This window comes from Protopterus annectens, chromosome 10.part0 (genome assembly GCF_019279795.1).
Source record: "Protopterus annectens isolate FY-2018-M chromosome 10.part0, PAN1.0, whole genome shotgun sequence".
In the NCBI taxonomy this organism is placed as follows: Eukaryota; Metazoa; Chordata; order Ceratodontiformes; family Protopteridae; genus Protopterus; species Protopterus annectens.
In genome coordinates, this window is record NC_056744.1 from 1,525,962,824 (window position 1) to 1,525,988,782 (window position 25,959).

General features: G+C 38.4%; 1 protein-coding gene across 1 annotated transcript in view; it reads left to right on the top strand.

Moving 5' to 3' along the window:
* Positions 1 to 25,959, top strand: part of LOC122814327 (zinc-binding protein A33-like) — a gene marked incomplete in the record, with an annotated part of 538,577 nt that overhangs the window by 494,850 nt on the left and 17,768 nt on the right. Inside the window, 2 exon segments of the mRNA XM_044086914.1 lie at positions 19,846 to 19,868; positions 19,966 to 20,096. Coding sequence (XP_043942849.1) covers positions 19,846 to 19,868; positions 19,966 to 20,096 — 154 coding nt within the window.

The window sequence follows — 25,959 nt, forward strand, 5'->3', positions numbered from 1 at the left end:
TAAGACACAGAGTATAGTGAATGATTTCAATCTGTCAACATATGCTGAAGACCCTGAATTTTTTTTTTGTAAGAAACCTTTGAGGTCTTTCCAGTTGCTGCCGGTCCTGGTCAGGTACATACCAAAGGTAGCATTGTATTCTGTTATTGGCCTGATGAGTGAGGAGTACAGGGGGGTTATAACCTCTTTTGTTCTGCATGCGATGTCCTTACTTATGAGGTGGGTGATGTAGGAAAGCCTTTCTTACCCCTTTGGAGACATGGTGGTTATAGTAAAGGTTATTGTCAACCTGTGTGCCCAAATCTCTCACCACTGATTGCATGCTTAGGGTGTTGTTATTAATGTGGTAATCTGCAAGGATATTGGCCTTGCTGAAGGGAATGACAATGCATTTTTATACATTGAGTTTTAGCCCATAACTTTGGCACCAGTTATTTGTCTGTATAAGTACCTCTTGTAGGATGTTGACATTGTTTGGAGACGTGATGACTGCACCCAGTTTACAATCTCTAGCAGACTTTGTCAGCCATAGATCTTTTATTTTAGCCTGTATATCTGAGAAGTAGATTCCAAACAGTAGTGGCCCCAGCACCAATCTCTGTGGGACACCACTGGTTATGGGTCTGTTGGTGCAGGTAGAGTCACCTGTTTTGACTGTGTCCATTCTATCAGTGAGTCAGTTTGCAGCCCACCTGATAGTATACAGTTGATCTCCATATGAGTGAGTTTCATACCTTTCAACTGTCCAGATTTTTGACTCATAGTTTTGGTCTGTTTCTCATAAAATGTGTTTTTCTGGAAAATCAGTGGCAAATCATTGAGAAATGAAGTCATAAAATAATGTACTACATCTGAATTTCAGACTTCATATCCTCTAGAAAATTCATGCTAATGCAACACCTGTTATTCTATCACTTTTCTAGTTATGTAAGAGCAATATTTAAAAAGTGTCCCTATTTTGGGGCCTTTGCCCCCCCGTTATTTGTGGCTTTGTCCAGATTTCTAGCTCTAAGAGGTTGAGGGGTATGGTGAGTTTATCAGTGATGCCTGAGTGGGTAATAGTGTCAAAGGCCTTACCAAAGTCCAGATATGCCATATGCATAGATTTGCCTTTGTCCAGGGCTTTGGTGATCGTCTTAGAGAAGTCCACCAAGTTCAAGAGGCAGGTTCTCCCTTTAACAAAGCCAAACTGGGTCAGGCCAAGGTTTTGGAGGTCTCCTGTATCTTTGTTGATAAGGTCCATGATTATATTTTGCATAGCCTTGCAGATTAGGCTGGTCAGGCTTATGGTTCTATTTTTCCCAAGGTCAGTGGAGGCACCTCCTTTATGTAAAGGGATGACAGTTTCTGTTTTTCATTCAGCAGGTACAAAACCAGTGCTTAGACTGGTTAAAAAGAGTACCCAGTACAGCAGCTAGTTCCTGTTTTAGTCCATTTAGATTGCAGCCTGGGATATTATCAGGTCCCATAGAGGCTGTGCTTTTGGCCTTGGAGAGAGCATTTATGAGCTGCTCCTTGGAGATACTAGATTGAAGGCAGGTGGTAGGGATGCTTTGGGAGATATGTGGTGGGGAAAGAGGGAGACATTTTTACTGAGCCTGTCCAGCTAGCAGGTTGGCTGTTTCTATGGGTTCAATATATGTGTTGCCATTAACAACTGATCCTGTACAGATCTGGGTTTTTCCTTCAAGTTTTCTAACATAGCTAAAGAAGGCCTTATGGTTATCCTTAGCAAAAGAGTCTAATTTCGATTCATAGTTAGCTTTAGAATGCCTTACAAGGTTGTCCTATTTACTTGTTTAAGCCGAGGAGGGAATGCTTCCAATTCAGAGTCTGTCCCTTCATGCTCTTGGGCAACAATTTTTTTTTCTTATTGTATAACCTGTTACTAGTGGATGTCCACCAGGCAGGATTGTTCTTTCCTGAGGATCTTGTTTTCATCCTATCAGGTATGTCTGAGTCAATACATTTGCACAGATGCTTATGCATGACATTGGTGTAAATCCCAGTATAGGTGTCCATGCCATCAGTGAGGGCAGTGGCTATGAAGCTATTAATGACATCATGTATTAGGTTGTAATTGGTTTTGGAGACATTTTATAGTCTAGTTGCTGCTAATGGGAGGTCAGATGTTATTGTTACTTCTAATGAGACTGATTTATGATCAGACCTCACTAGGGAGGGCTGCACACATGGGGTGGTGCAACTGTCACCCATGTTAGTGAGCACCAGATCCAGAATGTTCGGGCCCCTTGTGGGGTGTCAACCAACTGATCCAGGGCATTGGAGTTGATGAAGTCCTAGAACCTTTGGGCAAGTGTGTTAGTACACTTATAATTTACCCAATCTATATATATATGAATATCCAAAATCAAAGACGCTAATAAAGATGGTCCAGATAGCACAAAGGACAATGAAAAATATAAGCTAGATGCACCACCACTGAGACTTCTTCAAGACGAAAATCCTTTATTGTAAAAACAAGACCCAATGAACAAAACATGAAAGATTAACACTTTCGGCTTCCACCTTCTTTAGATCTTAATGATATTATCCAATCAATGGCTTTATATATGTGTGTGTGTATATATATCTATATATATATATATATATATATATATATATATAGATACACTTTCACCAATAAGAACAACTTCCTACTGTTAAATAGGCAAATCAGGGCTTGAAGTCCAATATCCTGTCATACAAAAGTAAAATATCCCAAGTGCCAATCAAAATACATCCAATCAGGATTCAGTAGAAGCATAAACAAGCCAATAAGAATCACACATTCAATCGGCAATGACAAAACTTTTTGGCATTCCTTTTCTACTGATCCCAATACCATATTAGCCATGAACATATTGTAAAAGAAGCACTGATTTCTTAGAGTTCAAATAAACCTCATCAACTATATAGAATAAAATAAAATAACAAGGTATTGAACCCTTACGAATCATGGCAATCATTATCATCAAGAGTTATGCTTACAGCACGGGCGATATTTGTGTCAGGTTCAAATAATCATCTACAATACATGAAATCACTTAGCATAATGTTGAGCACTTAAAAATCATAAGAATAGTTGAGATTGAAGATTTGACTATACAAAGAGCCACGCGGTAAAAATGATCCACCAAGACGGCAATCGTCACATTAATTAAGATCATATTATATAAAAATGTGAATACCAAGTTATTGTTTAAAAAACCTAATTATACAATGATTCCCCCCCCCCCATTAATATTACAAAACGTGCATGCTGATTGGCCAGCTCAACCAGCTGCCCATTGTAAATACCACAATATACCAATGGAAAAAGTTTCGGTCGCCCGGGCTTTTTTCCGTTGGTATAAAGTGCCCAAAACTTTTTTTTTTTTTTTTTACAATAAAAAAAAAAGAGAGAAAACAGAGCAATGGAGACTTTCTTTTCTCCGTTGCTCCCGTTTCAAAGCATTGATGTACTGGGTATGCATGGGAACTCAAGTCCCATACACATGCGCAGTACATCAATATGAAGGTGCAGTATGCCACAACCAGCGGAAGAACAGTAATCTGCCGTTATACAAAGACATTATTTAAGAAAAGTAAGTAAGGGCTTCACCCTCATGATTAAACCACACCAACCATGGGTAAATCTTCAATATACCACACCATGTCATCGGTTATTGCTTAATTAGAACATGAAGAATATGTGAAAATGAAATGTAAAAAGTTTGCAAAAACTTACAAATGCTTGCACAATCATAGATTGCTAACTTGCATGGCCAAAACAAAGCCAAATGGTTGTTTAGCTACAAGTACAACATATCACTGCTCGGACTGCCGTGTCAAAACCATTAGAAGCATAAGCCTTCTATTTCAGTTCACAACACATCACAAGGCGGAAATCATCTCCCTGCCATCAATCCAAAGTGCCCATCAGCATATATAGAACAAACATAATCACCTAAATTTTTAAATAATTATAAAATGATAATATTTTCCTTAAGTCATTGTTCAATATAAGTATATAATTTGAAAATCTTAAGCATTACTCTACGCATTCAAATAAAAAGGGATTGGCTGGTTAGCTACAAAAACAACCAATTACCTATCAAAAAAACGAAGCAAGCCAATTAATACTTATACTATCAGCTGTCAGTTCACAATACAGCCAAAGGTAAAACTCCCTGATGCAACAAATAATATATAAAAAACATGGCAGAAGAACAACTAAGTAATCTTGCACAAACACCAACATTTTCAAATAATAAATAACTGGCTTCTAACAATGTTGTCCATAAAATGCATAAAAATGTTTTTAGGAGTTTTGTGGTCAACCTCCTTAGGCTAAGAAATATACACTGCCCTTGCAGCACTGGTACCAGGTAAAACATCTAATTAAAAATCAAAAAGACAAGAGCTCATTGTCCATTTAGCCAAACCTAATAACTGTATGAAAAACACAAATAATCCAAACAAATATCATGGAGTTACATGGGCTAGGGGATCCCCTGACATCCTGGTTATAAAATAACAGGTGGAAGCCGAAAGCTCTAATCTTTCCTGTTTTGTTCAATGGGTCTTGTTTTTACAATAAAGGATTTTCATGTTAAAGAAGTCCCTGTGGTGATGCGTCTGGCTTATATTTTTCATTGCACTCTGGCTATCTGGACCACCTTTAGTAGCGTCCTCGATTTTGGATTTGAACTTTTTGGTTGTTATTGTTCTGACCCTACACATGACTGAGATACTGGACCAGGCTAATGGTGATCTTACCCAGAATCCAGAGAAGGAGTCTTTGACTAAGCCTATGATGAATTCTAGGCCACCTAATTTGAGTGCTGTTAATAACCTGCTACCAGAGACTATCAGTCCATTGCTTATAAGTTTGGATGATAACTCGGCTATTTTGGCCTTAGACATATCTACGGCAGCAGACTTCAAAGCTATATATAACGAGGTGGAGGATGCAGCTTTTCACCTCAAAAGACTTCAGTGATAACACTTCCACGTGAAAGCATGCCTATTCCATCAAGTGATTCCTAGAGGTCTTAGAGTAAGATGCATGCCTAGTTGCGGCAATGCATATCTGGAGTTGATGGCATGATGGCAGGCTTTAAACATAGAAACAAGCTTCAATTATATTAAAATTGCTTATTGATTTCTTCAAACCTAAACAGATGGAAGCAGCTGAACTCATTAAAGAGAAAGAGAGAGAGCTTGAAACTATGACTGCATCTGAGTCAAGTATGCAGAAGCTGGAGACCTTACAATCAAGGCTAGATGCCTATGATAATAGGCTTAATAACCTTAAAAGTCATAAACTTAGGAGAGAGTTTGCAGATTACAAGGAAGGCCATTTATTTGAATGGCCTAAAGAAGGAAAGAAACAACATACTAATCAAACCCATAAAGATGGAGCATGGGGTACCAGTGGACAACTATCAAATCCTAATAGCCATAGAAATGAGACCTTATCTAAGCAGAAATTGCCATACTCTAAACATGCTGATTGTACAAATCAAAGTTTGATTCCAGCTACCTCAAAAGAGCAATTATTAACAATGGTAAACGATGATTCTCTGAGACAGGCAGTAATGACACCACAAGCAGAAGAGGTCACACCAATAGAAGGTGCCTCCAAAAAGTAAGTAGTGATGTCACTCTTATAGAGACAGTGAATGATGGAACAACTTAGCTTGATAAGAACAGTGATAGAAGAGGAGGCAATGATCACTACAAAATTTTTCTAGCATAGTTGCTCATCTGAAAGAAGGGGCTACCCATGCTGCAATCATACAGAATCTACCTTTTTTAATACAGGGTCGTCAGCTACGTACCCCAAGATCTATGAGTCAAGAGAGGAAGAAACACAAGGTTTTTTAACTGACAATTCTTTGGTTTATAACATCTCAGGTCACACATTGACTGATGATGACGTGAAAATTTTGAATAAAGGCCTCACATTTATACCAGCCACTTACTCTCCTCTGAGTGAGTTTATAATAGACTTGTAGTGTTTTGGATGTAATGTAACATTACAACACATTTTTGGTAATAGTACAAATAGTACACAACAAGCGTTTGCAAGAGACCCAGCACTTTTGTCCCTCTGATGCATCTTACTGTTGACATGTTCCTACGACTTTGTGAGAATGAGGTAGCCTCCTACAGACAAGGAGAGAGAGGCAAATTTTGCCATAATTTAACTACACAGGAATTTAAAGCCCTGCAACAACTGGGCAAGAGAGATGACATCATAATACAGCCTGCAGATAAAGGAGGAGCTATACTGATTATGGACTCGACCCACTATGTTGCAAAAATGGAGGAACTATTGAATGATGACAGTACTTAATTAGTAGAAAGCAGGCAGATAATCTTGTTAGCAATGTACAAGATACTCTTTATGATCTGCTAATGCCCAGGCTTATTACGAAAGAGCAGTATGATTTTTTTGATGTTTCCCATCCAGTAATACCCAGACTTGGTGGGTTACCTAAGATACATAAATGTCTTGAAAACTCTACTATGCATCCCATCATGTCAGGTAGAGGATGGGTCACTTAAACAATTTCTATTTTTTTGGAAACAGAACTGAAAAAATTGCTTTCTACAGTGAATACAGTCCTCAAGGATACTGTTCACTTCTTGGAGCGATGATATGAGAAGATTGGTGACAGCCAAACCTTTGATTGCTACTTCCTAGCTACATTAGATGTTGAGTCTATTCACCATGATACCCAACTCCTATGCGATTGATGCCATCAGAAGATATTCACATGTTGGCATCATAGATATAGATCTGATGTGCAGACTGCTAGAACTAACCCTAGAAAATAATTTGTTTTGTACGTTGAGCAACTTTACTGGCAGAGATGGGAAGTAGCGATGGGGACTCCATGTGCCAACATCTACTCCAACCTTGTTCTTGCACAATGAGAGAAGGACTGGATGAATAATTTAAGCACTGAATGGTCCTCCAGACTGAGTTTTTTTTATAGCAGGTTTGTAGATGACATTTTTCTTGTATGGGCAGGAAATGCTGCCAGCCTTACAAACTTTGTGGACCATCTGGGACAGACCACTACGTTCCTGAAATTTGATCTACATATCTCCAAAGAAGAAACAGAGTACTTAAATGTCAAGATATTTTTTGATCCCATTAGGGGGATTAGCATGCAGGTTTATTTGAAACCTGCTTGGCAGAACCATATGCTCCATCCCACAAGCATGCATCCACAGCATGTATTTACCAAACTAGTGGAGAACCAGGTACAAAGGGTCTCCAGACTCTGCACAGAAGAAGAAACATTTACAATTGAATATCAAAAGGTACTTGATGAGTTCCAGGACAGAGGGTATAAGGTGAATTGGACTCATGAAAAAGCTATGAATTTGAAACTAAGAAGGGTCAATCACATTGCTGTCATAAATTTGGTCAATCAGACCATGGATGAGAACCCAGGAATTCCTTATTGAGGTGTCATCGGACATACAGTGCAGTGCAGACTCGGCTATGGTCTGTGAGACTATAAGGAGATATTGGGAAGTCCTTATTTCAGATCTCAAGATAAGAAAATTGGAAGGTGACAAACCAAGTTTTGCATTTAAAAATAGAAGGAATCTGAATCATTTACTTTGTCAAAATGATGGTTATCAAGGCAAGGAGAGGGAAGCAACTCAGTTGCTAATCCACAAGAAAGGAACTTGGAGGTGTGGCTCATGTAAGGCTTGTTCAGTTATTAATACTACCAATGTGTATTGTCATCTAGTTACGGGACATACCTATTTCTTTAATGGCTATGCTAATTGCAATAGTAGCCATATTATTTATCTAGCAAAATGTGATCAATGCAGTACCTACTACATAGGCAAGACTAACAGAACTTTTAAAGGAAGGATTCTACCTCAACTCTCTGACATTAGAAAAGAGGTACCAAGTAATGCACTTGCAAGTCATTTAAAAGAGAAACGAACACATCATTGATGGCCTTAGTTATTTTGGTAGAAAGTCCTAGAGGAGGAGATATAATGAATCGCATGGAAGTTGAAGAGATCAAATGGATCATTGAATTATGTGCAGATCGACCTCCCAGTCTCAATGGAGTGGTCCCTCTTAAACCTGTATTAAAAGATCGACCTACTACAAGAAATAAGCATTAGCTGAAAATTTGACAGTATATATCCCCTCTAAGGGTCTATCAATAGTTGGAGCCATAGGATTTTACTCTATGTGTGTTGAGTTCCCTATTTGGTCATGGTGACGTATTTATAGCCATTCTCAGGTTTATGCTTCTGCCTGTCTTCTAATATTTTAATGCTTCAACAGAGGGCTACAACACATTCATAATGTTTTAATTAGTTCGATCTTATTCCTGTATTTTTGCCCTCTTTATTTACGAGCTATTAGCAGCTATCATCTGCTTTTAGCAGTGAATTGCATCATAGTTCACTGGATTTTTATGGCTGTTATGGTTTTATTTTATAACCAGGATGTTAGGGCATCCCTAGTCCATGTAACTCCGTGATATTTGTTTGGTTTATTTGTGTCATTCATATAGTTATTAGGTTTGGCTAAATAGACAATAAGCTCTTGCCTTTTTGATTTTTAATTAGATGTTTTGCCCAGTATACCCGGTACCAGTGCTGCAAAGGCAGTGTATATTTCTTAGCCTAAGGAGGTTGACCACAAAACTCCTAAAAACATTTTTATGCATTTTTATGGACAGCATTGTCAGAAGCCAGTTATTTATTATTTGAAAATGTTGGTGTTTGTGCAAGTTTACTTAGTTGTTCTTCTGCCATGGTTTTTTATATATTATTTGTTGCATCAGGGAGTTCTACTTTTGGCTGTATAGTGAACTGACAGCTGATAGTATAAGTATTAATTGGCTCTGGTTCATTTGTTTGATAGGTAATTGGTTGTTTTTGTAGCTATCCAACCAATCATTTTCAGTTTGAATGCATGGAGTAATGCTTAAGATTTTCAAAGTATATACTTATATTGAACAATGACTTAAGGAAAATATTACCATTTTACTATTATTTAAAAATGTAGGTGATTATGTTTGCTTTATATATGTTGATGGGCACTTTTGATTGATGGCAGGGAGATGATTTCTGCCTTGTGATGTGTTGTGAACTGAAATAGAAGGCTTATGCTTCTATTGGTTTGACACGGCAATCCGAGCAGTGATATGTTGTACTTGTAGCTAAACAACCATTTGGCTTTGTTTTGGCCATGCAAGTTAGCAATCCATGATTGTATAAGCATTTGTGTCTTTTTTGCAAAGTTTTTATATTTCATTTTCACATACTCTACATGTTCTAATTAAGTTTTTTAAACAATAACTGTGTATTCACATTTTTTATATAATATGATCTTAATTAATGTGACGATTGCTGTCTTGGTGGATCATTTTTACCGCGTGGCCCTTTGTACAGCCAAATCTTCGATCTCAACTATTGTTATGATTTTTAAGTGCTCAACGTTATGCTAAATGATTTCATGTATTATAGATGATTATTTGAACCTGACACAAATATTGCCCATGCTGTAAGCATAACTCTTGTTGATAATGATTGCATGATTGCCATGATTCTTAAGGGTTCAATACCTTGTTATTTTATTTTATTCTGTATAGTTGATGAGGTTTATTTGAACTCTAAGTAATCAGTGCTTCTTTTACAGTACGTTCATGGTTAATCTGAGATTGGGATCAGTAGGAAAGGAATGCCAAGAAGTTTTGTCATTGCCGATTGAATGTGTGATTCTTATTGGCTTGTTTATGCTTCTACTGAATCTTGTTTAGACGTATTTTGATTGGCGCTTAGGATTTTCTACTTTTGTATGATAGGATATTGGACTTCAAGCCCTGATTTGCCTATCTAACAGTAGGAAGTTGTTCTTATTGGTGAAAGGATATATATATAAAGCCACTGATTGGATAATATCATTAAGATCTGAAGAAGGCGGAAGCCGAAAACGCTAATCTTTCATATTTTGTTTGTTGGGTCTTGTTTTTAAAATAAAGAGTTTTTGTCTTGAAGAAGTCTCAGTAATGGTGCTTCTGGCTTATATTTTTCACAATCTATATATGGGTAGTTTAAGTCACCTGAAACCATGGTGCTTGGTTGTATCTTGAGTGATTCAAGTAGATCCATGTATGCAGTGTGGATATGTTGGTTCATGGAGGGGGGGGTCCTATAACTGACAATAACATGGAGAGGTGTCTTACCTACAGTTAACTGGACATGGATTAGTTCAAGGGAATTGTTTTGTTTAACCAATCTAGAGGTGTATTTATCTTTGATGAATATTGATACTCCACCTCTTTTAGTTCTCACAGTTTCAGTGTGTGGTCTGAATGTGTGGAAGGCATTATAAACTGGTATGGCCGGGGTGCTTTCCACAACCTTAAACTAAGTCTCTGTGACTGCACAGATGCCAGCATCTTCTAAAGTAAGGGCTGCTTCAAGTGAGTGCAGTTTTAGGTTTAGACTCCTATTTTTTAGCAGCATAACCTTGAGGTTGCTTTTTGAAGATATTTTTACATTTGGAATTTTGTTGTTGTGACACTGCCTAAAAAAGGCACTATGACAGAGGCAAGAGCCTTAGCTAGTAACCAAAATCCCCGAGGAGACACATGAAGACCATCTCTGATAAAGCAGTGTGGCATCACCATGTCATCCTATGATGACAGAATGACACCAGAAACTAAGCCAATTGTTAGACAATTATTTTTTGTTATTGTAGTATCATCTTAGGTGAAGGTAGCATGCTGCTCAAGGCTAGGGACATACCTGCCTGAGACACATATTCAGAGAACTCAGTCATGTCTCTCTTCATGTAGTCCAGTGAGGTACGTCTCAAGTCATTCACACCAACATGAACTGTGATGGAGTCCTAACAGTACTTGTGGAAAGACTTGAGTGCGTGTGTGATCTGACAGATCCTGGCACCTGAAAAATAACTGACCATAGCCTTCTCCTTGTCCAGCCTGGTGAATGGGACATTTGTATGTCTCACTATGGAGTCACCCATGACCAGAAAAAATAGTTTAGATGGGCTTTGCCTTGGAGGCTTGTTTGGTGAGACACTGGTGCTTGTGGTTTTATGTATATTGAGTGCTGTAGGTGTTGTATTAGGTGTAGCATGTTTGTGTTTGGAAGATCTCTGGTGTTTAGCTAAATTTCTGGTGAGTACCTCTGTGTATGATAGTTTCTGTGTTGAGAGGGTGGTTTGTGCAGGAGGTGTAGTATATGAGCTGGCAACCTGTTCAGTGTCACTGTTCTGTGAATGAGAGAGCAAGGATTCCAAATTATTTGTGCTTATGCATCTCTCACAAATTGAGTTTGAATGGTTTAGGAGAAGTGGGTTGTCAGTGTACATGAGGCGATTGCTGCACTGCATACCCATGTCTATAAGGCTGGCGGGAGAAACAGAAGAGAACTGAGCATCCGTAATACTAGGTGTAAATTTGCTTATTTTAATGAGAAAGGATGTGATTTAATTGGGGGTATTAATGCTGGGTCCATAATATCGCAGCTCTCAATGGGTACGAGACAATGAGGGACTGGGAGATTTCAGTTACAGTGGCAAATGTTGTAGAAACCCCATCTGAGGTGCTGTTCAAGCAGCTAAGTGCAATTGAAAGGACTCCTCAGTTGGAGTGCAGGCAGCTTCTAAGGGAAAATAAATCTATTTTAGCTTTTGCATCTATAACCACCAATGGCTACCGCTACTGCGTGGTGCTGATTGAAGGTGCGCTACTCACAAGAAGATGCCTCATATTGCTTAAATGAAGATAGTAGAACAGTGGCTGATCACCAAACTCTGTGGAGATGTATTAAAACAGGTGCAAATCCACACAAATGTGGAGCTTTTATAGGAACTGTGAGAACCATTTCTTCAAACAAGTTAAGCAATTTTCAAACAAGCTGGCCAATGGAATTGCTCAGTGCTGAGCTTTATTCCAACAGTCCCCAACTCAGATGGGTCCTTTGCTATACTCTTCTGCCATAAGGATGCAGGGGCCCTCTTAATGTAAGATGGCTGGTTTTAGTGCTCGGATAATCCAAACAATCTAGAGTCAGTAAATCTGAATTTAGCTTATGCTATAAAATGCACAAGCACTAGAAAATATAAAGTGCAGGAAAAACAGTCTGAAACAGCAAACAGTTGAAACAGTGAAACAGCAAAACAGTTAAAATGACTAAAATATTTAAATGTATGTGGCAATTCTGTAGTACATAGTTTGAAAGTGAAATACAGTGAATAAAAATACTTATTTTTCTGTAGATTTCAAAGAATGCCTCGGATTTTATTTGGATTCACTTCAGAGATCAGAGAGAGCACAACAATCCTAGAGCAGCTCTTGTAAACTGAGCACAGGTGCTTGCAAACATGTTGCCTAAATACAAGCCAGGTTAAGCAATTTTCACACAAACTGGCCAATGGAAATGCTCAATATTGAGCCTTCTTCCAACAGTCTCCAACTCAGGTGGGTCCTTTGCTGCACTCTTCTGCCACAAGGGTACAGGGAGTCATTTTAACGCAATGTGGATGGTTTTAGTGCTCAGATAATGCCAAACAGTGTTGATTCAGCAAATCTGAATCTAGCCTATGCTATAAAATACACAAGTACTAGAAAATGCAAAGTCATGAAAGGAATGTAATGAAAGGAGGAGAAGAGAGAGCAGTGGAGCATAAACAAAAGCAAGACAAAGATTAGATATATGAAGGACTGAAGAAGAGTATTCTTTTTTTGGGAACATGTGACCTTTTTTGGTTCCAAAGAAGAGTAGTAGGAGGTGTTAGTAAGGGGCAAGTGTGGGAAGAGAGTATATGGAATGTGGCAGAGACACACAAACCTAGACCACAGATAAAGACTGACAGTGGAGGTGGTGACACATAAGGGGCAACAAAGGACTGACATTGACAAAGGGTGGATAACCAATAATGGGGAGGATTATATGACAAACAGGGGAGATGTAGCAGCATATAAGGAATGGAAACACAGTGTTGAGGGACAAGGATTACAGAGGTCTGTCAATCTGGTACTGAGATGAGCTCACCTTGATGGCAATCACATTGGTGTACAGGGTATAGTAGATAGTTGTGAACCAGATGCTGCCCCTATGCTAGTGCTGCAACATTCTGTGTCTACATCGGTGTTGCTTGAGGTGCCACTGCAGCCAGTTCCTCCAGTGACTCCTCATCTGACTCCTTAGCTGCTGACCCTTGTTTGTCTGTCTGTATGATAGTCCAATGGTGTCCTGGTGTTGTAGTTGTTTATATAACATTATGCTTTGTAGCATGCCACAGACCACAAATATCTTGCTGCAGATATCCCAAGCATGCTCCAGTCCACCACTGGAACTGTCTAGGTAGTAGACGTGGGCCTTCAGCAGTCTGAACACATGCTGAATGATTTACCTTGGCTGTGACAGTTCAGTGATATATGCTATCTCCCCAATGGTCTGAGGCTTGCAGATGAGTGTCATGGACCGTGGTTCCAAGGTGTATCCTGCATCATTTGCAGTACACAACTGTGGACACCATTATGAGTGGCATGTGACCTACACTGACTCAAGTGTCTAATCACAATCTGGTTGGTTGCAATGTGTACACCTACTGATTAAATAACCCTGTGGAAAGTCACCCCAAATAAACCACTGGGATAAGTCTAAACATGTACTACAGATACAGGAAGTAGTGGCACTGCCTAGGTGGAAGAGAAATATTGTAAATAATACTGTGTGCACAGCACACCACACACTAGTTGACTGAGTAGAAGCCCTTTCAGTTAAGGTACTGGCTGCCGTGTGGAACAGGTATTGCCTTGAAAGTGATATGGGTACAATCAACAGAGCATGAAGAAATGGCCTACATTGTAGAATGACCACATAGTGGTGCTTGTCTCCCATGTTGTTCACAGAATCAAATGTGCTCCTCCACATGCTGTAGCATCACATCAAGGAACTGCTGTAAGATCTGTGAGACATTTGACCATGGAATTCCTAGCACATCCACTGCTGGAACCAGAAAGGTCCTCCTAGAGCAAGCAGCTAACACTACACAGACCTTAATGTCACTGGGATAAGTATTCCACACATCTTCTATGGGTCCTTGTAAGGATGCTCATGTCTACAAACTCCAGTGTGGTGTCTCTTTTTATATGTTAGCAGTCGACATTGCCCTTTTAGTGAAAGTGATGGTAAGTTAGCCTTTATTGCACCCATCTGTGATTCGGGATGGTGACGTTATGCAACATCATGGACACTGGTTCTGAGGGTAGCCACATAGACATGCTGCTCAGCTAATACAGCTGCTCCTGCTAGCATCTTATCACAATAGATAATCCTGTACACTGAAAAATCCTGGTGTTCAGAATAACTGATTGTCACGGCTCACCGTGCTAATCTTATACATTTCTGAATCACTCTAACATGTTTTCTTTCATTAGTTACACATGGGAATGGCTTTCATTTGCCTATTGCCACTCATTTGCATGTAATCATAGGATTATTTGCATGCTATGCCTACCACTCTATTTTCCCAGTATTGCACTCATATTACATGTGTGCCCGAATCACCCTTCCATTGCTACTCACCTCACTGTTTCACGTAGCACATCGAGCTAATTGTTTCAGATTACCACCTATACTTTTAATAGTACTAAAGGTACCTCCTCCCCAGTGTCCAAAATGTACAGATCTAATTAATTTTCTTTGTTTTTTACATAGCACTTGTTTTTTTCATATAGAAATCTTAATTTTCAAGAAACTACATGTTATATATTAATGATAACTTTTAATAGCAAACATTTACCAAAGATTATTGAGTAGATAATCAAATAGTTAGAATTTATGTATAACCTATACATACCTTGTCCTACTGGGCTGCTGAATTTTATTTATGGTTAACAAACCACTTTGGTCATTGTTGTTACAAAACATGAAGCATAAATTAGTAGACATAGTTCTCTTGGTACTTAAAGAGTTTAAGTGAAGCCTGATACAAATAAACCGTATTATGCAAATACAGAAAGCCTTTACCTGTATTCGCTTATTGTTGTCGTACTGTAACAAAATATTTAGCACAAATAAATAGATGTACTTGTCTTAGCATGACTAACTTCAGTGGAGCCAGATACAAATAAACCATACTATGTAAAGGTAGACAGCCTTTACCTGTAATAAACAGTCATTGTTCATTTTGTTGTACATCGAATCACTTAACCTCAAACATTGTAGTCCAGAATTTGCATATAGTTCTGCAGTCAATCCAGCAATTTTGTTCCAGGGATTACATTCATACTGAAATGTATTTCTTTTCCTTTGACATCATCTTTATCCTGCCACTTTTTCATCTCCAGTCTATTTTGCCTTTTGCTTGACTGATGTCAGCACATTTCGGGTACCGCTCTTATTTTCTGTATTCCTTCATCTGAATGCTGGAACATCCATATTTCCTTCCCCCAAAAAATTCAATTTAACTATAAGTGGCAGACTAAATTTCTGCCTTCTGTGTTTGCATTTACACATCTCATCCACAAATCATGAACAATATTTCAGAATCACATCAGAATTGTTATGTTCTACAAGTACAGGCCTCTCTTCCTCAGATAACTTTCTCCTCAGCTGCTACATCCCCCATAGTACTTATTATTCTTTTTGTCACAAGTTAAAAATTCAATCAGAATTGACCTTGGCTTCCCAGAGTTAGGTACAATCTCTCACAGTGGCAAACACCGACATACGTGATAGGCAAAGAATCTCTTGCAATGCCAGCCCACTCTATCATCTTGTCTTGTACATACTCCAACAATGTACCTTCTTTATATTCCTTCCAAACTCCATATAACCTTAGATTTCACCTTTCATTTTTGAAGTGAAACTTCTTATGCGATGATGTGACAGCTCAAAGTGAAATGCAAGTATGGAAGTCAAACTCTGCCCACTAAGGGTGGAGTTTGACTTCTGTGTTCTACTTAAGATTTTTAACCACACACACACACACACACACACACACACACACACACACACATACACGCACCCGCGCGCAGTGGGAGCGATCCCATGGCAGCAGTAGCATCAGTTGAAAGGTTTCCATATCGCTCGATCATACCTCTCAAACTCTTAACACAAGAAATCTGGACATTCGCAAATAATGGGAACAAAAGGCCAAAAATAGGGATGGATTTTAAATATTGTTCTTATAAACTTGCAAGTTGCTAAAAATCCAAAATAGTAGAAAAATTAGCAGAAACAGTGCCACAAAATGCCACTAATAAGGAAATCAATCATTGCTTGCACCACGGTAATAAAATTACCACTTTTGCTGTCCGTGGTGCAAGCAGTGTTTAAGTTGCTAAAAATTACAGGGTTTCTCTTAGCATGCATTTTCTGAAGCAGAGGTGTGCATGTGATTGAGTGAGTCACAGCAACAGCAGTAAAGAGCTTTGCATACCACTGGACCAGAAAGCTGAAGAAATCCCAATAAAGCTTAAAATAAAGGGGGAACAAAGGCTCAAAAATAGAAGAATATTTTAATTATTGCTCTTATAAAATTACAAGCTTGCTTAACTAAAGGATTTCTGTTAGCATGAATTTTCTGAAAAAAATAGAAGTCTGAAACTCAAATGTTTCATTGTTTAGTAACTTCAATCTCTAATGACCAAACGTTTTAAGATTAAGGAACCAAAAAATAAAGTACTACCTGGTTATTTTTTTAAATGTTATATTTTAAATGTAAAATGCTTCCTCCAACAACATTTACATATAGTACAGCAAATCTGAAACATTAGGCAGAGAAAATATTTTGCATCAAAAATATATATAAAAAATAATATAGTAATAAAAAAATATAAATAAGTAAGTAAAATGCAACAATTTTACAGACATACCATTCTCCAAGTGCAATAATGCCCTCCAGGGTGTGTGTCAATGTGTAATTAATGCCCTTCCAGGGTGTACTGGCCTGTGCGGGTATTAATTACACATTTCCACGCACACACACATATACACACACTGTCAGGCATTATTGCTTGCTTAGTGTTTACTCAATGTTGCATCAAACTTTGTGAAATGGTTATCTGCTTAGGCCAGATGTATGGGCTTTCCTTCGCACTTCCTTACAGAGGTTTCACTTCTATCATGTGTGGCGACCATGCACGCTCTTTCTTTTTTCTTCATTGTTAATAAGTCCTCCATTTGTTCTCATTGTTTCACCATGTCTTCTGATTTATCTTGAATCTTACACATTAGAATTTTGGAAAGTCCTACCATTTCTAAATGGTCATTTAAATATATCACCTCATTAGGCATGACCATTCACTGTCACGGCATATAAGCATCAAACACATCATTCAGATTTATCAGTTCAATTTATATGACATCCAAACTACTAGTTACTTCAACAACATTAACTTGCTGTAGTTTTTTGGCTCCTTACCAGTTGGGCACATTCCATCATAATGATCCTATTCTAACTCATGAGCAACTTTTCCTTTATAAAATTTTAAACCTGACATACAACACATTTGGCCAATATCTAACAACCCACAACAACCTTAATCATGGACTAGTTCAAAAACTGCATAAAACAAATAGCTTTGCCTTAGGCTTAAGCAGTTGTAATATTTCTGTTCCCCATGCTGTCCCCCAAGTATATATATTCTGTGTGTGTGTGTGTGTGTGTGTGTGTGTGTGTGTGTGTGTGTGTGTGTGTGTGTGTGTGTGTGTATATATATATATATATATATATATATATATATATATATATATATATATATATATATATATATATGTGGATCTACTTTGAGTATCGCACTACAGTGGGGAGAAGGAATTATTCCCTCATCCCCACTGTGCCACGATCTCAGTAAAGCACATCCTTACTTGGACATCAACATTAAATGTTGATGTCCAAGTAAGAACACATGCAAAAGGCATATAAACATGCTTTTCACTCTTTTTATTTTATATTTTAACAACTTATTTACAAGAAAGTGCGTTTTTGTTAAAACGCACTTTCGTGTAAATAAGCCTGCAAATTTACGTTTCGATAAAATGTAAATTTGCACAGCAAAGGTAGATCCATATTATATATATTAATATATATATATATACATATATATATATATATATATATATATATATATATATATATATATATACTGTATCATTTTTTTCTATATATTCATATTTGATGTTGGAAATGATAATACATTTGGTGACTGAAATATCAACGGAGGTGATTTTATTTACAAGTGATTTAACAAGTGTAATCCTAAAAATCTTCATGAACACAATCTTTTTATTTAATTTGAAACAGTGTAGAAATTCCTGAAGTCTTAAGCAATGTTACAGTTATTGCTATCTTCAGGGTTGTTTGCCTTCTGTGGAAGCCTTTAAAGATAATCCTTCACCCAAGGATGATAAAGTAGGACATATTATTCTACAAATAAATACTGAAGCACCTATGAATAGTTTGACTGACCTGAACGAGGAGGGAGTTATGCAAAAGGTCAAAGTCTAAACATGCAAATGTTACTTTTTTTAGAGAAGTACTAGACTAGCTGCCCTTTTGGGACTTTTTAAGCCTAGCCAACTTCCCTTAGTGAGAGGCAAATCATGTACTTCTTGTTTGGGAAGCAAACACATTACCTATTACACCAACCCTAAAGGTTAGCACTAGGCTTACTGTCCCTGTGAGCCATTTAAAGCCTAGGCAATTTCCCCTTGATGAGAATCAAACTCGGTGCTTTTTGTTTGTGATGTAAACACATTAACCATTATGCCAACCATTCTCTAGTAAAATGCCAGTATAACCCCAAAGTCAGAATTGAACCCTGTAAGTTGTACTTATGAGGGGAAGAACTTATTTATTATATCATACCCACCCCATGTGTTGAGACTGGATAGACCTTGAACTACTCATGGGTAGATGATGAATGCTAATATTATACAAAGGACTTATCTAAAAAAATACTTCTCATCCTTTTTAAATAATTTTGTTGTATACAGGATTTCATTAATGTATTTGTCAGCCTGCAGAAACATTTCAGTGGTGCTGTCCTTTCAGTGTGCTGTACACATGTACCATTGTAGTTGTGAGTACTGCTGTGCGGTATGCAGGTTCACTGCACTTAATACTATTGATGATGTTATAACTTGAAAAAGAGTTATGTTTCATACTTAGGAAGTACCAAACTTAAACTGAAGTCTTAATTAAAATTTAAAAAGTGTAACCACAGAGTGAGGTGCAGCTTGTTAATGGATGTTGGCCTATTTTTCAAAATTTGCTGTATTTGCAACTATTTTAATATGGCACAATTTACGGTATTGCTTGTTCTATGATGTTTTATATGAATGTTTGCTCTTTTACAGGCTAAATGTGTCATTGTCTCCTCTATTTACCTATCCAAAGAGTCTCATCCTGAATAAATTAGAAGTCACAATATATGAAAAGTTCAGGGGGGCCCAGAGCTGCGCTAAGAAAGTGAAATAAAAATTCTCACATCCAACAAATGTAATGTAGAAAGATATTTCAGGTCAGCATTCAAGAGGGATATGCCATCTCAACCAGCCATCCAGAAAGATCTACAGCAATACAGGGAGACACACACATGTTGACATTCAGACAAACATATACACATACTCGTACAAACACACAAGCACATACGCACACATGCACAAACTCAAGCACACCCACACGAGCTCCCCTCCACACTTAATTAAAATAATCCATCATAGCCTTGCTGTTACAGTGGGAATAAAACATTTAAGATTACTATATACATGCCTTGTGTTTCCCTGTATTCTAATGCTTTCTTTTTCTGTTTAACACAGGCAGTGAGTAATATATCAGAATTGTAAGTATACACTTAATGCTACATTATTGCTGAACATGGCTTGAATTTCTCTAGGTACTATTTTATTAGAAAGTAACCTGATGACTTGTGTTCTTAGGTGTAACAGTGTGGAGCAAACTGGTGGCACATACAAACCCGATTTGAATTGTGGTAAACTTAGCTTTTGGCATTTCACAGGACCATTACAATACAGTGTCTGGAAAGAAATGAAGTCTATTATTAGCCCTGGTAAGATGCTTCATATATTGTATTGTTTATGTAAATAAAAAGTGCAGTATATTTTGATTGTATTATATAAACTATATACTGAATTTATAGACTGCAGTGGAATAAACTTAATTAGATCTTTTAACATATCGATATTGCAGATAATGTTAACATTTTGAAACCAAAATGTTTTCTTTGGGTTATATAAACTGTGGATTTATTTTCTGAGGCAAACAGAAAGTATTTATTGTATTCATCCATTGATTACATGCATAGCTGTTTAGTACACTGTACTATAATATGAAATGTTCCCACACAGTTACAGGATAAGTCATCATAGGATAGATAGTCAATAAATCAGAGTTTATCTACAAAAAAATCATGCACTATGAAAGCCCAGGTGATCATATCTACATAAATTACTGCACATTGTGAAAGTGCACATCTCCTGAAACTTCACAAATAAAAATATATTTTTGTAGGGGGTGAGTCCTCCTCCACCCCATGTGGGGAATGTTTCCCTACATTCCCTGCTATTGATATGAAATGAAAGTAGCTGATGATACACAGTAGGAGTTTGTTTCCTCTTCTTCATGCTTCCATGATCTCCATCTCGGCAAATAAATGGTGAAACACTACAGCTCAGTGACTGTGACATGTGATATCAGTGGCAGTACTTGACTGGTATGGTGTTTGGCTAATTGAACGTGATCACCATGGAGGTGCCCTGCTCCCTCCCACATAGGTGAAGTTTGACAGTGGGCTATCATTAAACGCTTATGTTAATTGGGGCAGAGGTATTTAAACAAGCAAACATTTGAAGTAAAAGGAAACATTACCATTTAGCACTTCCCCAGTCTCAGCAGCAGTCTCAATTTATCCTGTAAGATCATCAGACAGACATCTGCCGGGAAGTCACAGATGAAACAGGAGAGGTAATGCAATGCTATTTTATAGATTTAAGTGTTTCTCAAAAGAAAATAGTCTTTAGTTTGGGGGGACACTAACTGGAGAGTATTATGCTGCTGTTTCTTCCTGGTGATGTACCCATCAGTACAGTGGTTTTATTAAGGAACTATACAGCAGAATGTACTAATACACTCACTAACATTTGTTTAAGTTAATGTAGTTAAGGTATTTTACTGTCTAGACACTTGGAAGTTAAGCACCTACATTGGCGTTTAGTCTTTTTTGTTGCAGGACAGTGTTTGTGGGTGCCCAGTGCTCAAGAGAGAAGTTTGAAATTTCCACTGTGCTATCCTGCATTTCATTTCCTGCTTCATCATTAAACTTTGGAACAACATCTGTTGTACTGTCACCACTACAGCCATCCTCTGGTCAAGCTTCTGATCCCCTCTACTCTCACATGATAACAAAACATAAAGGCACACAAATTCCTCCATATCTACTAACTGTTATCTCCCATTTATTGCTCTGAACAGTGACTACAGACTGAAAGCTACTAATTTTCGTCTCAACTGCTTCATACTTCGCAGCCAGTTACTCCAGTAGTAGATGGAAATTACATCCACTTGAAGTTAAGAGGACACGTCTTCATCATCTGCAGGTGGTAAATGTGCGACGCTGATATCCTCAGACTGGGTAGTGTCCAGAGTGTGCTGGTGCCCTTATATCCTGTCCATGAAAACTGCAAACAAGAGGGGGCAAAAACACAACTTTTATAGAGTTCTATGTCTGTCTTGAATCTGCTTGACTTAGTGCCAAGTCACTGGACACATTTTATCCTCAGATAAAGGGACTGAATGGCAGGCAGCAGTATGCCTGGGATGCCCTGCTTTTGTAGCAGTTCTCACAAGATGTTCCTGGGTACCCAGCCATGTGTTTCCTCCAAGTCCCTAAGCACACATTGAACATACTTACAAACTCCCATGACTTCTACACTGTCTCTGCAATGGCATAAAACTGATTCGCTGTTCCATTGCCAGGATGGAATGCACACTGGTCATTTATAGAGCCAATCCCTTCTATCAAGCCATTCTAACTCAATTTCAAGATGATCTTCTGACTCTAAACAGGTGACTTGTCAATAAAAATCTTCATCAAAACCCTAAGAAGAGCAAATGTATGTTGTAAATAATAAGAAAATACGTTCCGTCTCCCTTCCTTTCTTAATATATTCAATATTAATAACTCTCTTAATGAAACTACTACCAGTTTAGGATAGATCTGGCCTTGGAAGTTCATCCCAGTCTCATCTTCTGTATACCTGGCCCTAGAAGATCCTCACAGACCCAGTCCTATCTTCTGTACTCGTCTTACTGTTTACTGACAGAAGAAACTAGGAAGGCACTATTAGTGTACGTTGAAATTGCCTTAAGGTGTGTGTGGTCCTCATTGCTGGCTTGTCTGCCTTTGAATTGCATTGTAATTACTTTTAGTTAGCTGTTGGATTTGGTCCTGGTAGCTTTTTACTTCTAGTTTCATAGGTGAATAATATGCTAATTGCCCTGAAGGGCCAATTTAAGCCTAGCTAATATTCTGAGGTCAGAATCAAATCCTGTACTTTGTGCTTATAAGGTGAAAACCTTAACCATTATGCCAAACCCACCCCTTGCTAGCTAAAGTGTGTTTTTTACATTAAGAAGACTGGGGCTGCTATTTTAGTGGTAGTGGTAAAGTAGTCTGGTCAGTCTGAGTTGGAAAACACACAAGGAAGCTTAAAGTGATATTGTTTCATCAGCCAGAGGGCTTTTTAGGAACTTAGTTGTTAGCATTAATCTGTGCTTGAGAGCTACTTTTACTGTACTTTTACATTAAGAAGTTCCAGGATCATACATCTTGTTGCAGAAGGTGTTTATCTGGTCTCTCTGAGTTGGGAGGCATGCCAGTAAATTCATAGTGTAGTTGTTTATTGGCCAGAGAGAAGTGAGTTAGTTTTCAGCTTCTTTCTATCTGCTATAAATTAGGCCTGTTTTAGCAGAGCTGTTCATTGTTCGGTGGCAGATATCAATATGCTGTATAGTAGCAAACCTATAAAGTAAGCACCAGGGACTTTAAATCATAACACAGAAAGGCTTTGTGTGGCGCTCAGCTAGTTTGAGCATCAGACAGAATTAATATCAGGACAGTGCACTAACTATCATCTAGCCTTCACCCTAGACACTACTTAGGTGACCCCAGGAAAACAAAGACCCTAAACCATAATAGCCCAACCGTAATACTGGTACTGACAACAAGGGTTTTCTCTGTAGTCGGCTTGGTAGATACGGGCATCCTGAGACAATATAGCATTTGTCAGATGTACTGAAGACAACCTTTTGATCCTTAAAGAAACTAACACAGTATGCGAGAGATGTAAGTTTGTAACTTACTTGCAGGCAAAAGGTTTGCTTACAAACAAGGTTGTCAACAACACACACAATACATCTTGCACACATACTGCTGTCCACACATAGACCTTCTTAAGCAGAGACACTTAAAAGAAACCTTTCCAAACCTCAAAAAGCTCCTAAGTTGTCCAACAGCAATACCCACCCTCTGCAATCACTGAAGCAACACTAAGAGAAGCACCTAACATCACACATAAGCCTACAACCAGTGATACCCTAAGAACAAAGCCCATGATGCAAACAAACACTTTACCTTGTACTCTTGGCATAGAGTATTCTGTTGTATGACACACAGATAACCCCTCTCACCAGGATGGACAAGGAGAAGATAACAGTTAGTTGCCTATCTGTAGCTGGGATCCACAATATCATACATGCACTCAAGTCACTGCACCGCAGGCACAAGTATGATTATGTCATAGTCTATGTGGGTGTAAATGACCTGAGGTGTACCTCACTGAACTATATGAAAAGAGACATTATAAATCTTTAAACCACAGAAGAACTGGAACAGACGAAAAAACAACCAGCCAGCGTATTCCACAGATTTATTAGATGCAATAAAACTCTGACGTCTCGGCTCTATCCCAAAGCCTTACATTATGAATCTTTCTCTGAATATGTGTCTCAGACAGGTACATGCCTTGCAATGAGCAGCCTTCTACCTTCACTAAAGATGATGCCACAGTATCAACAGAAAATGATTGATTTTAATAATTGGCTTACTTTCTGGTGTCACTGCATGGGAATCTGATATCTATCAGCTTGGAGGATATGCTTAACAGACCAGTTTGCTTTGCCATGGATCGTCTGCATCTCCCCACCCCCCAGCTTTCAGATATTGGCCTAAACTTTATCCATCCCTTTAGAGCCTTTTTTTAGGGAAAGTCAAAATGACAAAACTACCAACATAGCAAAAAAAAATCCGCACCGTCCAAGCTCTCCTCACTCTGGAAAATGTAGACATCTCTGCTGTTACTGAGGCTTGGTTTAAAGCCACAGAATATACTCCAGCAGTAAAAGGCTACAGTGGCTTTCACACATTTAGACAACAGCAGCACAGACAGTGGCAAAATGTGGAGGTGTCTCAATCTATATTAGGAACAAATACAGCTCTAGGTTGGATAAACAGGATGATGCCCTAGAGACCATCCATTTCCACGTGTCCATAAACGTGTGTTCTTACCCTACAAAGCCCATAACTCTCACCTAGAGCTATTAGAGGCACTCACCATTCAACCAAATGCTATATTTATGGGAGAATTTAACTACCCCTTTATAGACTGGGAAACGTGCACTGTCTGTAGCTGACAGGCACAACGTTTCCTAGATTTTATCAACATAAACACCCTGGACCAGATAATGCAAATTCTAACCAGAGGATCAACCATATTGGACCTAGTACTCACCAACATGGAAAAGCATCGCACCCCACCAAACTAATGTCATGTTCCCAATGGTGCAGTCAGACCACAAAGCCTGTTTCCTCAAAATAAAAATCTACTAAGAAAACCCAAATAATCCGTAACAGTTATTATTTTAAAGCAGATTACATCCTATTAAGTGACAGTTTGTCAAAGTCACTGCTCCCTCAAACCCTGAGAACACAGCTACCCATGCAGAATTATTTACAGAAACCCTGTACAAACTTGTAAATGGCTGCACTGAGCCTGCCATACCTACCAGAAGATAGCCTAGATCTAACATCAAAAACAAACTAGACTTGTAGAATCCTTACCTTAATAGGCTATATAACAAAAGAAAAGTGTCATGTCTAAAATCACAACAATCAGCTCTCATAGAGACAAGAGCTCTCTGATTCAACAAAGTAAGAAACTAAGAGGTCTAATATAGTCCAAGAAAGCCAGTTTCAAGGTCAGGATATCCTCCCAGGCTAAGGACAATCACAGGACCTGCTTCAGCTATGTCAGGAGCCTTAAAGGTAATACTCAGTAGTGTGCAGAACTGGTGGTAAATGGCACAACCTTCACTGATCAGAGTGATCTAGCAAACCTACTGGCTGACAAATTTAGGTCTAACTTCACCTCCCACCCCCCCCCCACTTCCCCCACTAACCCCTGTTCATTTTAGCTGAGCTGCAGAGAGGTTACCGACTTGCAATTGATCTCCTGTGAATTCTGAGGCATCCAGTGCTTCCTACTGAAAAACAAGTACCCTTTCCATCTGTTTTGCAGTGGATAGTGAACTGTGATTATCTGTATTTCTGTGTATTTTTGCTGTTTCCTGTACTTTTAGCATAGCATAGACTTGGTCCAGATTTGCTAGATAAAGTCTGTTTTTTTGCAGTCACTGTGCACAAAACCAATTTTCCCTACTAAAGAAGGCCTCTCCTTGCTCTCTAGTGGAAGTAGAGTGCAGCTAAAGTCCCTTGTGAGCCGTGATTGTTGGCCCAGTACCCAGTGCCATGTGTTGCCATTGGTTAGTATTGTTTATTTCAGTTAAATATCATTGCTACTTATTGCCCGTGTTTGCATGAGTTTGTGCTCGTTTTGGCAGAGCTCCAGAGAGAACAG